Source organism: Acyrthosiphon pisum, chromosome A2, assembly GCF_005508785.2.
Source record: "Acyrthosiphon pisum isolate AL4f chromosome A2, pea_aphid_22Mar2018_4r6ur, whole genome shotgun sequence".
Classification (NCBI taxonomy): Eukaryota; Metazoa; Arthropoda; class Insecta; order Hemiptera; family Aphididae; genus Acyrthosiphon; species Acyrthosiphon pisum.
In genome coordinates this window covers 112,188,500-112,202,597 of record NC_042495.1, presented here as the reverse complement: position 1 = coordinate 112,202,597, position 14,098 = coordinate 112,188,500, and the positions used below count along the sequence as shown (strand labels likewise).

General features: G+C 31.6%; 1 protein-coding gene across 1 annotated transcript in view; it reads left to right on the top strand.

The window, feature by feature from the left end:
* The window catches only part of LOC103308508 (zinc finger MYM-type protein 1-like), a 10,683-nt gene extending 1,130 nt beyond the window's left edge, over window positions 1-9,553 (top strand). Inside the window, exons 2-3 of the mRNA XM_008181964.1 lie at window positions 7,548-9,017; window positions 9,288-9,553. Of these exons, the coding sequence (XP_008180186.1) occupies window positions 7,548-9,017; window positions 9,288-9,553 (1,736 nt within the window). The remainder of the gene's footprint in view (window positions 1-7,547; window positions 9,018-9,287) is intronic.
* The last annotated feature ends 4,545 nt before the right edge of the window (window positions 9,554-14,098 follow it).

Genomic DNA, 14,098 nt, shown 5'->3' with positions numbered 1-14,098 from the left:
TTTGGAAATTTATAAAATTTAGAATGTAGAATGTAGATTTTTAGTATATACATTTAATTCATAAGTTATAATCCGTGATAAAGTAAATTTCTTTATCATGTTATAATCATCATATTAAAATTGTCAGTACATAATCACATTTTTGTTTCATTGTATTTTTCCGTATCTAAACATATTAAGTTTTGATTGTAACAAATATTAAAAATGAAAAATGTATGATATTGATATGTTGTAAATTAAATATTGTTCTTTTACATAAAGATTTTTATATTTAAAGTAAGCAATGGATACATTATTTAGATTTGTTAATAAATAATTCATACATGTTATTACCTATTATCAATATTATTTATTCTAAACCTGAAACTTAGAAATATTGACCACAGATTTTATCTTTAAATACACCATTAATACGGTCTATACGGTTAAACTTCGATTAAGCTTAATCAGCTGATAACAGATATTTAATCGGACAAATTCTGCCGATTTGGTTAACTTTAATCAAAGATGGTACAACTGGCCTTAAAAAGTGCTTCTAAAACTTGAAAAATTACTTGATTAGCTAAAAATTTAAAATGTTTCATTTTTAAGTTAAAATCGTTTAAATTATTTGTGGTAAATAAAATATTGGTCTAGTATATTGCAAAAGGTTTTGTAAATGTTGGTCCTCACAATACTGTGTGAGTGTGCTTAATTTTTCGTAAAAAAAAAATACTAATTCTGGTAATCTCCCCAAGATGGGCGTATTGTTTTAACTTTCCCCGGGTGTTAAAAAGCTAAGATCCGGCCCTGAGTCAGCCTATGATATTACTAAGTATATTTTATGACATTATTGTGAATAAAATAATTTATATACGAGTATAACCTATTTACGTGGAACCTTGTTTTAAATGTTCAATCCTTAGCTATAAAATTTGAACATTTTATACATTTTTAACTACAAAATAATTATTAAATTTTAGATTTGATAAATTTTGTCAAAATTCAAACTTTAAATGCTTATAAAAAAAAAATAGTGTCTATGTATTTTTAATGCTTTCAAACTGCTATTGTAACAATATATTAGGAACTTGCATTAAATTTTTACGCTTTTTTATCGAACAAATAAAATCGTATTGATGTTTATAGAAAAAAAAATTATATGCCGACAATGTCCGTAAACAGCTCAAAAAGAGTCAAAATATTTTCAAAATTGTATGGTGTATAGAAAATGAAAATATAAACATTCAGTAAAATTTTCGTGTATCTACAGTTATTCATTTTTGTATAAGAATAAAATAACAAAACCACTACATGAAAAATCGAGTGTATATCCAATATTGTAAAAATATGAACTTCAAACACTTATAAATATTTAATTTTATTTGCTTATAGACATTTTTTTTTTTTTTTTTGATAAAAGTAGACAAACTTATGAGGAGTCTTGTATTACATTGTCAAATCTTAGATTTAAAAAGAAAAATTTTTATAAATTCTCAACTCAAAATAATTTGCTAATTTTTATGATTTTTCCGTATTTTGTTAAGATTTAAGTTTTAAATGCTTATAAATAAAAACCGTGGCTAAAGATTTTTAATATTTTTCAAATGTCATTGTAACAATACACTATAGGAGCCTTCTATTATTTTTTCGAACTTTTTAACCAACAAATAAAATTGTATTGATATTTATAGAAAAAACAACTAAAAAAAATTTAAACAGCTCAAAATAAGTCAAAATATTTGGAAAATGTTATGGTGTATAGAAATGCTAATATAAACATTCAGTCAAAATTGCATGTACCTACAGTCATCTGTTTTAGAGTTGCACCAAAAACCAAAATCGATTTTCTCGAAAACAGATGTTGCGTAAAAATTCTTGTTTTTCCCTAATATATTTCTTTTGTTTTTTACGGCGCTTTTGAAAACTACTGGGAAATTTTAACTTTTGCCCTCTCCAAAGCACCAACTAGATTCGCTCCGCTCAGAATCTAAAAAGGAAATTTTAATGCCTTGGAAACATTTCATGTCGTGCATTTTATATGATATTATTAAATTATTTCAACTAGTTAAAAATTGGCCTCTGGCCACTTTTAAGGACTTGAGAGGCCACCACGTGTGGCCCGCGGCAGTCATGACAGCGTTCGAATGACGGCTGGTTGCCTTTCCCGTCCTTTCGTTACGAGGATTACTGTCATTTTTTTCCTGCGACGATTCTCTGTCCAGTGCCGTGTCCCCGCTCTCTGTCGTCGTCGTTGTCACTGCAGTGATCCGCATTTGCACTCGGTGGTTGCTGGTGCTCTCCACTGTGCGCACTACTGCTTATAAGTTATATTACTATTATAATATTATTACTATTATTTACCTCAGTTATTGTTCTGTGTACATTATTATATTTCACAGCAATAAATATTCTGTCGCGTCTGAAATAAATTGAATTAATACCGAAACAATATGAAAAACATTTCTAAAAATATATTTGAATACGGATTTTAAAACGTCGATTTTATTCAAATTTCAAATACATAGGTATAAGAAGGTACCGGATACCGAATACGATATAAAAGTGTTCTTTACAAGACCGACGATCAGTATCATAATAAAATATGTCTTTGAAGTTTAAATATCGTACAACATTTTAAAAAGCTTTCATAAACAACACTTTTTATATCTGTACATCAAACCCATATACTATTATCTAATAATATTACGATGTTCATTTATAGGTTTATTTACCTAAAATATATTAGCTGGTGGGTAGATACATCAACAAATGAATTGATGGTAAAACCATAATTGTATATAGGTAACTCTTGTGCCTACATTAATCATATTGTGTAGTGTAGATAATGTTCGTGTGTAACGCGCAGTAACCACTCCCCTAGGAAAACACGCCACAAAACAAATGGTTCTGACTTACAATAATAATCATGAACAACAATTTGAATTAACTTATTAGACATAATATTGTCTTATCTCGTTAACCGTTGTATTTATAAATAATTCCGTACGACCTGTGAAGGTTGTCGACGATGGATGACGTGAGAACGGCCAAAGAAATAATTATTAATCATCGTAATGTTATCAGCTTTATTTAGTCATATCCTGAATGCGGATACTATTCTTATATTTTACACTAAGCTAGTCGACCTGTTGGTCAGTTTTAATAATAAATTTAGATAAGAGAAAAGTATGCAGGTGCCGTAAAAAATAAAATATCGAGTCATTATAAATAGCTACCGACCGAAACCTCGAGGTTTTTTAACACGCAACTGCAGTGTACAACTTACCCACGTAGCATAGCCTAGGCAAAGTACCTATGCTGCATAGGTACTTTGCCGTCCTTACCTAATTCAAAGGGCGTGAAAAGTCATATTTTACAACTAATGATTATTAGACATTTTAATGCGAACTGAATGTGCACGCATTGTTTTCGTTGAAATAATTTCTTATTATTATTGAGTGAATATCAAATCAGAAATACCGTACAAATAGTTGTCGGTGCAAATAGTGCAATATAATATAGGTTTGCGATTAAATCATATTTTACGTAGGTAGGTTACGTTTTACTGATTGCAATAATAATATGTCTCTCCTCTTAAATAATATGAACAAAAATAATAATAATTTATTTTGTATTTTAACGTTGAAGAACACGCGATTTCCGTACCAGATAATATGTCAGACGTTAAAAACTCATCGATAGTGATCTTGTCCACCTATCAAAATGGTGATGTCAGTTACAAAATAAAACACCACAAAAAGCACCTAAAAGTGCAAAGTTGTACACAAGTATGAAGCAGGTAGGTACACAGCCGGTGTACAATAAACATTTTTTTTCATGCCACCAAATCGTTTTTAAAACAACGAAAAAACATACATAATAATATTATTATAACATACGCAAATCGTCGTAAATTTATTTACTCATAATATGAAATGGCATAATAATAATATTCATAAAAGGGAGTATAGACTATAGAGTGCGCCATGCAGTGGGTTAACCCTCCTAAAACCATAAAACAGTAATAAATAAATAATAAAGAAAAAAACGGTTATCATTATTCGCCGTATTGATTATAATATTTAGATGCACGAGTCCAATATGTGATATTATAATATAAATGTGTAATAAATTTACATATTATATTGTTCCCCCCCCTCGATTGAAATATTAAATTAGAAAAAAAAAAGTTTGATATAAAATACCTACAAAATAATATATTTTGTACAGTGAAAGTGGAAAGTGTGCAAAAAAAATTATATCATGAACAGAAATCTATACCTATATACATATTATATTCAATAGCTTAAAAAGTGTACCTACATAAATTATTTTCCCGAAATGTATTCCTGAGGGTTTTCCCCGAGTTTAAGATGATAATTGATAACCTATACCGATCGTAAATACCGTTAGGTTTACCTTAAACCTCACGGTTTTCTAAATTTAGTATGCACTTTCTTAACGTGGCCAAAGCTGATATTATACTTTTGCAGCAGTGGGTATAGGTTTCCTATCTACCTTACCCGCACCTACCTACCCATATGATATTATATTATTTGCGCCTTATTCCGTGACCGGTAAAATGGCGATGGTTTTGGAATATTATCTTTCGAATTATGGTTTTCCTCTTGCTGGTCGATTAGTCCGATAGGTATAAACACAGTAGAGTAACATGGGTGTACTATACTGCTGTTATTTAGGTCTTGCTATTTTATAATGAAAAAAAGATATATCGTAAAAATTTTATATTTTATATGTCGATTGTTGTGACGGGAGGGGGGGGGCAAAAAACAAACCACACGTCGTTTACACCAGAATAACGTCTCATATTATTATTGCAAGTTTTTCCGGCTCTCCCGTGTCCCGCGTACAGCTCCTTAATAATATGTGTGCCTTCCTGTATATCCTTTAACTGCTGTGCGTCTACCGCGAATCATTTTATATTATAATATATTGTTACGAGCCAGCTGAGCCACTGCAGTGGTAGACTCATGCGAGTCAGCGTGTGTGTGCGGCGTGCGCGTGTGTGTCGTGTTGTAATAATATTACGTGTATTATTATGTTATTGTATACGTATATTTAGTGTACTGTATATAGTCTGCTGCACAGGTATAACGACGCTTTATTAAACTTTGAATTGGATATTGGCCAGCGGCGTTCGAGGAGAGTCTGCTGAGCGTGTACACGCATAAGTCCTGCAGCATACACACACCCACACACACTATTTATGCACGCCACTGTGTAATATGTAGTTGCAGTTGCCACCCGAAAACTTACAAAATATAACTATCTTGTGTATATATTATGGTAAACAGTGGCGTTTTCTATGGGTGTGCAAGTTGTGTGTTAACGTCCTATAATATTTATGTCATGACACGAGTGTAATATTGTTGTTTGTAATGCATATTACATAGTTCTATAATTTTATTTAGGAACAAAACCTTTAAATAATCGTCTTGTCTACAATGCTCTTCTCTATAAATAAAAATAATAATCCACTAATAAACTATCGGTAAAGCGTAATATTATAATATTATTACCGGTGGGGGAGGGGGAGGGGCGAAATCGGAGGCCCTTTTGCGGTAACATTTCTCCCGCACAGGTCTCGAAGAAGATAATATTATATGCGATCGTCTCAGGAAAAAACGAATTAAACTCGATTGTTTATTTATTTATTAAAAAGTTCCAAACGGGTCAGGCGCAATAATTAGGTACAGTCGCATAAGTAAACAAAGATAATACAAACGATATCGTTCGTATGAGCAACAATATGATAAATTGATAAATAATACATGAATACAATATAAAAGGTGAGGGTCACCGTCGTAGGTATACGTTTTCTCGAATGTCCGTTTTCCCAAAGGGTCATTTCACGGAAACTTAAGTCCCGAATCCGTATTCTCCAAAGACCATTTCCCGAATTAATTTTCTGTAGGTATTTGAAAATATTATCATAATATATAGGTTATAGATGTATATAAGTATATTAGACGGGTCCGTGTAATGTCTATATGACCTGTATGTAATATTATGTTTATATCTTCTACTTCATACTTTATTATTTTGTGGATACTGGATCACGGTAATTTGTCGACCGACGACAGACGAACTCGATAGCTATACATTTTAAGTAAGTAAAAGATATATCATAAGGATATTTAATAGAGTACCAAGTAATATAACTAATAATTGACGGACGATCAACGACAATTTAAATAAGTCTCAACTTGTCATAATAGGCACTATCTGCTCTGTATCGTGACTCCGATCATAGGGTTCGCAGTGGTCTCTAAACATGTGGCTAAAATCTAAATAGAACTATTAATATATAAATTAAATTTGAAAAATGTATAAATTAAAATTCTGAGTTATAATTGTTTAAGGCGATAGTAAATTTATTTCAAGTGGTTATATTTTATCTAATTAACTACGACCCAGAAAAACAAGTATAGGTACAGGAAGAAGAAGGACACATCAGAACTGTCTTAAATTGCGTGGAAAATAGTATTAGTGGAGTGGACTAGTGGAGTACTCCACAAAATGATGGTCCAATACTCCGCTCGGCGATACTTTAAATACTTATAACTTATAAGTTATAACTAATAAATAATCGTCATAAATTCGATTTTTATGTATCAAAATATTTAGAAATATATCATGCTTTGGAATGTAAAATTAAAACTGTATATGTTGTATTTTCACGGCAGAAGATATATCGATTTTCTCATGAAAGAAATGAAGTTATTACGCACTTAAACCGAAATACACCAATCTCCCGTGTATTGTAACGAATTGTTCATTTTTTCCGGGAAAATTCTGGTAGTAGTGTGGTACAGCCAGGCCCGTAACCACGGGGGGGCAAGGGGGGCATTGCTCCCCCTAAACCCAGTCATTGCCCCCCCTAAAAAATATTAGAAAGACTTTTAGGTAGGTATGTATTTTATTGCTAATAACACCGCCACCGCCACCGCTGCAGTGTGTGGGGACCTTTATAGTATTTATTTCGGAAATTCCGGGCCATGACGACGATACTGACGTGTCACGACGACTGTTGGCAAATTGATTGCTATCGTTATCGTAGCTCAATACTTTCCTATCAATTGACATTTTATTATAGAACACCTAAATATTCTTTCATTTTATCGCCGACTGCAGCAGTACACGTGTGCCAAGAAATTATATCACTGTTATAAGGTAAGTTAATAAATTGTTATATTATTATGATTAAATTTGAAGCAAATTGAATGAGCAAAATGTTTTATTTATAAATATAATAAAATTAAAATATATATAATTAATATAATTTAATAGGTAATTAAACAAAATAAATATTATTTTTAGTTTTGGATTTTATCAAACATAAATACGTAATATGGATTCATAGGTAATCAAAACAACCAAAAACTCGTCGCAAAATACTACCGAAAATAATAAAATGTCCGAAAGTACTTCAAATAATAATAAAACACCAGAGAACACTTCAATAATTAATAAAACAAATAATCAACCGATTTTTCAAACACATCAAAAAAATCAAATAATTCTTCCGTCGTATCCTAATGTAGGTGGTAGATCTTTTAGAAGTCAATGGTTCAAATTATTTGATTGGCTTGAATATTGTCCAGAAAAAAATGTTGCATTTTGCTATCCATGCAGAATTTTTGGTAATAATGAGACTAAAGAAATTGCATTTTCTGTGACAGGATATTCTAACTGGAAAAAAGCTTTGGCAAATAATAAAGGGTTTTATAAACATCAATCTTCTTCATCGCACCGTATTTGTATAACAAAATTGGTAGATAAACAAAAACGTGTTGAAACGACTACAGAAATTTCAACATTGTTGAATGAAAACGTTCTCGAAAAACATAGATATTATGTAAAATCAATTTTTGAAATAATCATATTTTTAGTCGTGAATGAATTACCACTTCGTGGGGATTTTGATTTAGAAATGCACGAAGATAAAGGTTTATTTCAATCACTTTTTCGGTACACTCTTAAAAAAGACACTAAACTTGCAGAATGCGCTAAATTAATTCCTCAAAATGCTACTTATTTATCCCCTTTCATTCAAAATGAAACTATCAATATTATGCATAACGCTGTGCAAAATAGTGTTGTAGAAGATTTAAAAAATGCAGATGTCCCATGGTATACTATAATGGAGGATGGAACTAAAGACAATAATAATCGGGAAAATATTGCCATAGCCATACGATACGTAAAAAATGGAAAACCAATTGAATCTTTATTAGCAATTAAAAATGCAACAAATTTAAATGCAGCTTATTTTGTGCAAATGACACTTGATCTTTTAAAGTCATTAAATATTAATACTGATTATATGCTCAGCCAATGTTACGATGGCGCTAGCGTGATGAGTGGTACTAAAGGTGGGGTTCAGGCTTTAATGCAAAAAAAGCTTAATCGAACTATTCCCTATGTACATTGTTATAATCATCAATTGCATTTGGTTATTGTCAAAGCAGTGTCGGAAGTGACCGAAATTGGTCACTTTTTTGATCAGTGTAGGCTCATTCATAAAGTATTTAACACATTTAAAATAAACACATTATACGAAGGCAATAATACAGTTAGATTGTTAGAACAACGTTGGTCTAGCCATTTAAAAATATGTGAAATTATATATAATAATTATGATGATATGATAAATTGTCTAAAAAAAGTGCATGGAAAATCATTTGATGGCAATGAAGTAGCTCAATGTGCAGGACTCTCATTAACAATGAAAAAGAAAACATTTAGATTTGCATTGTGTCTTATGTTAAAATGTTTAAGATACATCAAACCAGCCGATAAAATTTTGCAATCAAGAGAAACTGGTTTAACCTTAGCAATTCCAATTATTCATAGCGTGATTAATAGTTTAAAACAATCAAGAAATGAAGAAGTGTTCAATGCAATTTTAAAAGACTGTGAAAATTTATTACCTGAAACCGAAACTGAATCTCCAAAACGCAAGAGAAAGACTACTATAAAATTGAATGAATATATTTTAAGTGAATCATCTGGTACTTATACAAATTATGTCAACGACGATATTAATATTTCATTATTATCTACATTTTATGAAGTTATTGATATAATTAAATCTGAGATGGAAACTCGTTTTGAAAAAAATGATGAACTTATTAAAGCTGTTTCTAACATATACGAATTGAATTACGATGATTTTAAAATATTTAATGATCTTAAAATTAATATTCCTTCAAAAGAAGAAATAATTTGTGTAAAAAATTATTTAAAAGAAAATAATATATCTAATAAGAACATTTTTTTAGAGCTTTATCAACAACGTAAAGCATTTAAAGCTACATATGAAATGATAGCAGCAGTTGAAGTATTTGGATGTAGCTCAGCAGTTTGTGAATCGACATTTTCCTGCTTAAACAGAGTTGACAATCCTCAAAGGCAATCAATGTCACATAACCGGCTTTCCAACTTAACTTTATTGGCATTTGAGTCCAAACGGACAGAAAACTTAAACATGGACCTATTATTAACGAACTTCAACAAGCAGAATAATAGAAAATTGAAGCTGTATTAATTAATATTAAAATGTTCAAAATTTAACCACGTAACATCAGTGAATATGATGAATATTATAATTATCTATGTAAACTTTAATATAAGTTTTATTTTTATTATTTAGTATTATTCGTTTTGTAACTTTAAAACAAATGTTTCATTGTAAATTCCCAAAATATTCTATTATGAATGGATTATTATTATTATTATTATTATTATTATTATTATTATTATTATTACTATTAGATAGAAAATTATAGTTGTGTTAATTTAATGGGATATCAATGTAAATAAATTAAAAATTGCATTAATATTTAATACATTTATATATAATGCCCCCCCAAAAATTTGCTTTGCCCCTCCTGAAAATTTGGTCTGGCTACGGGCCTGGGTACAGCTGGATAATAGTATCGACAGGTAACACACACGGCAGGCATTCGTGAAAATAATTCAATAAAAACACTCCTAGATACTGGAAATATTTTTTATCGTGAAAAATACGTCAAACTTTATAAAAAAATTAATAAAATAATATATTGATAGCTCATTATAAATAGTCATTACAATATTATTATTGCAACGATAGTATGCACACTACATTATACACTACTTTAAGCTAAATAATAATTTACAGGTATAATAAATGATATATGTGGTGTGTACCAAAGGTTAGGTTAGGCCTAACCTATATACCTAATACACCCACAGTTTTACATCCTGGTACAATAATTGTACAAAAATGGTAACTATTCGGTTTAATAAACAGTGCACACGGTTTTATCAAAAATAATATTATATAGGCCATGACGTGTTATCATATATTAGAATACGTATATTAGTGTAAACAATAACGTTTTTCAACGAATAGGTATACATTCTGCAATAATATTTATCATGGTAATTTTGTTTTTCCGTTTTATCTCGGTTACCACAATGTTGTTATAGGTATTCATTTTTATTCTCGCTCGCGAGATGATCGATTTTTCGTAGGTACCTACAATACCGACTTAAAACTACTACGGATAAAAAAACATTTATCTTCTGGTCTCGGAAGGATTCAACACACCAGCGATGCCACTGCAATAAGCTCCTGCGAGCATAATCCCTCGGCGGTCCTGGTCGCCACGAACAAAACACACGAAATCTAAACACAAGTAGGACGCGTCGTCGTCGGCTCCGTCACTATGACAATGTGGACGAACGAAGAGCATTTACATAAATTTCCATAATTTTTACACGAGCTTTAATGATAATAGACGAATAGACAATTTGTTCGTTCGGACTTGTAATTAATAATAATATAATGTATACAACTATACTATAAGATATCATACACCATATTATCATACGCAGCGCAACATTGGGATTCGCTCTATCACTCGTAAATTGTTTCTGTCGTCATGTCCTTATATTTTCGCAGGGACAATCGACGTTTCCAGACGTTCCAATCCGATCACCGTGCAGTTAAACCTATACGACCGTCGAGTGTCGACCAGTATAGCGATCAAAGGATTTCGTTTTTTTATTAGTAGGGGTTTGCGCTAATAAAACTGTTTTCGAAATTACGAGGTGATGATGGTGCAGTAGTGGAAAGGGACGTTTTCTAGAAATAGATTTTCACGAATGAAGACATTTCGGAGGTGGTTGTGGCGTCGCTTGAGGTCCCACCCTCCCCTCTCCGTGTGATCCACTGCCTACGACCTACGCTGCTGCAGAAGGACTAACGTATCGTACACCTATATAAAATATGGCGTGCGGATGTTACCGTGGGGGGGAGAGAATGGAATAGACGGAACCAACGCGGCGGAAAGTGGGCGACACCAACAATGAAAAACAATTACAAGTCGCCACGGCACGATGCAATGATAACAATAATAATAATGATAACATAATATAATTAATATGGTGTGAGTACACGCACTGCACACAATGTTTTATATACGTCACGACAAAAATAAGCACCAAGTATACGGTTAAACATAATATAATTTGTGTATGGTGGTGAGAGGGTTGAACAGGGGTTGTAACCGCCTGCCCCATAAATACGATCGCGGTACGCAGACATTCAATATATTAAACAAACAAGCGTATTACTCCGCGATTCACAAGTCAATAGTCATGTCCTACTGTCGCGTTTGTGTAGGTAAGGTTTTTGTAACACGTTACCTCCAAATCGAAAGTATATAATATAAATATTGAACTTTGTAACGATGGACACAAAATAGTACAATGGGTAGGCTTATTATTTTCAACTTGCCACTTGTTCGATTCACTTAGTTAATAATAAATATTATAAACGTAATTCAAGTCGAGTACCTAAGTAATATTATATTATAGAAATAGTATAATTACGCAAAAATAAAAATGTCCTAAACATGTGTTATGTTTAAATACTAATGCATTGGTGTAACTTCATGGTTAAGATTAGATGCCTGGAACTTTATTCTTAGTTTAATTTTCACAAAATCATCAATTGCATTTTGAAAATCTAATTTTCTTAATATATCACACGGTACAATAGTTAATATGCAAAATACAAAAAAAAGAGACCTATTATTTATTTTATGAAAATTAAATTATTAATGGGATTGCAAACGGACAATTATTTCAACCAAAATGTACCGTCTATCTTTTTTCAATCATATACCGATGATCCTGATATCACGATAAGACTTCTGAAAACTGATTTTAATTTGTTAATATGTCTACTTGAGATAAATCAGTCCACTTTTTTTTTAAATTTTGTTCCTAAACGCCTATAAATTTTGTTTGAATATTTCAAATGTAGGAAATTTTAAATTCTGATTATCCAAAAATTAAATTAAATTTATCGATCTCGAGTAGACGCGTATTAACGAATTCAAACCAGTTTTCAGAAGTCTCATCGCGTTATCAGGTCCATCTGTAGGAACTAGGAATGTACGATTGACAAAAATGAAAAAGTACACGTAAATGAGCATACATTGTTTACAGTAGGACGTGGCTTGTTCATGCGCGTGCGGGAGCCATCCACATTTTCTCTTACACTCGTGCACACACACTAATGATCACTTAATAGCTACTACGCACACATTTACAAGACCCGCATGCATACAATTTGGAAATTGCCTATTTTGAACTCCTTAAATAGTAAATACTGTCTATTTCCATTGTATATAAAATAGCATGCGTAAATTTAAACTAAACAATTTAGTCTGTGATTATTGATTACCGTTGAGTAGCTATACAAAACTTCAGTGGTAGACCCAAACTTGTGGGGCCCCTTGGCTCCGGCCCCGCTCAGCCTTTCCCCCTAAATCTGGCCATGATTATACGACATATAGTGACATATAGATACCTGGAATATAGGTAAGTAGCTTTTTCCATTACGCTCCGTAGTCGCAGCAGTACCTACCTATTGTAGGTGCCAAGTGCTGTTCAATGACAGAATAAATAATTATATTAAGTACCGAAAACAGTCGCTCGCGTATCGCTTCGCACACCACGAATACTCATATTTAATATCATTATAATAAAATACAATTTAGGGTAACATGACGTTACCGGATAAAATATACGATTGCCGCTTTTCCAGTTTCCCACGCTTTCGCTCGCGGTACATTATGTAGGTACGACCTATTATATATTATATTTTCTTCTTGACAAAACGGATATATAAATCGTGTACGCCATTGACGACAATCGTATTATCATCGATACGATGCACGATGCACGCGGATTGCTGTGCCTATCGACGATATGACTAAACACAAACGCAAATCATATACACCGCATAATATCATATATATATAGGTACCTAGGTAAAATATATATAATAATAATATCGTAATTATTGTGTAGGTATATACTAAGACGATTAATCGATCGGAAGCAATTTGTCTTCGAAAAACAAAACATCATAACGACATTACAATAATAATATCAATTGGCGAATATAATATTATAATCGTTCGCATTAATAATAATAATAGGTACATATAATAATCGCTCAACAATATTATAATATAACGACGATAGTGATTAAAACAACGAATATCTGCGCCGAGTCCTTAAATATATATGGCAGACATAGCCATCGTAGAAATTTGCAAATCACCGCGATCGAGTGATTAGTTTCGGGTCCCCTCTTTATATTATGAGTATATATTATTTATATTAACCGTGTAGCATTATCGCGGGATTTCGGAATACAAATTAATACTATGTTGCTATAATATGGAAAATTGATACTATTTCTTGCTTTCAATGTAATTGGAAATTATCGCTTTGGAAAAGCAATTAAAAAAGAAAACATGAACGGCCGCTTAAATTAACACCCGACAATTTAATTAAGTTTTAATGTTTGTATACCTACATAATTTGCATGGAAAACGTATCGTGTATCGTGTTTGACGAACGAATCTCTAACCGTGATTGGTGCTTGCCTATATATAATACATATATATAGGTGTGGGCGTGTAGCCGGTGGATACATTCATTTTACGCAAAACCCTCATTATTTCAACAAAAAAAAATAACATTTTTGAAAATATTTCTCTTACATAATTTTAAGTCATTGAAAACA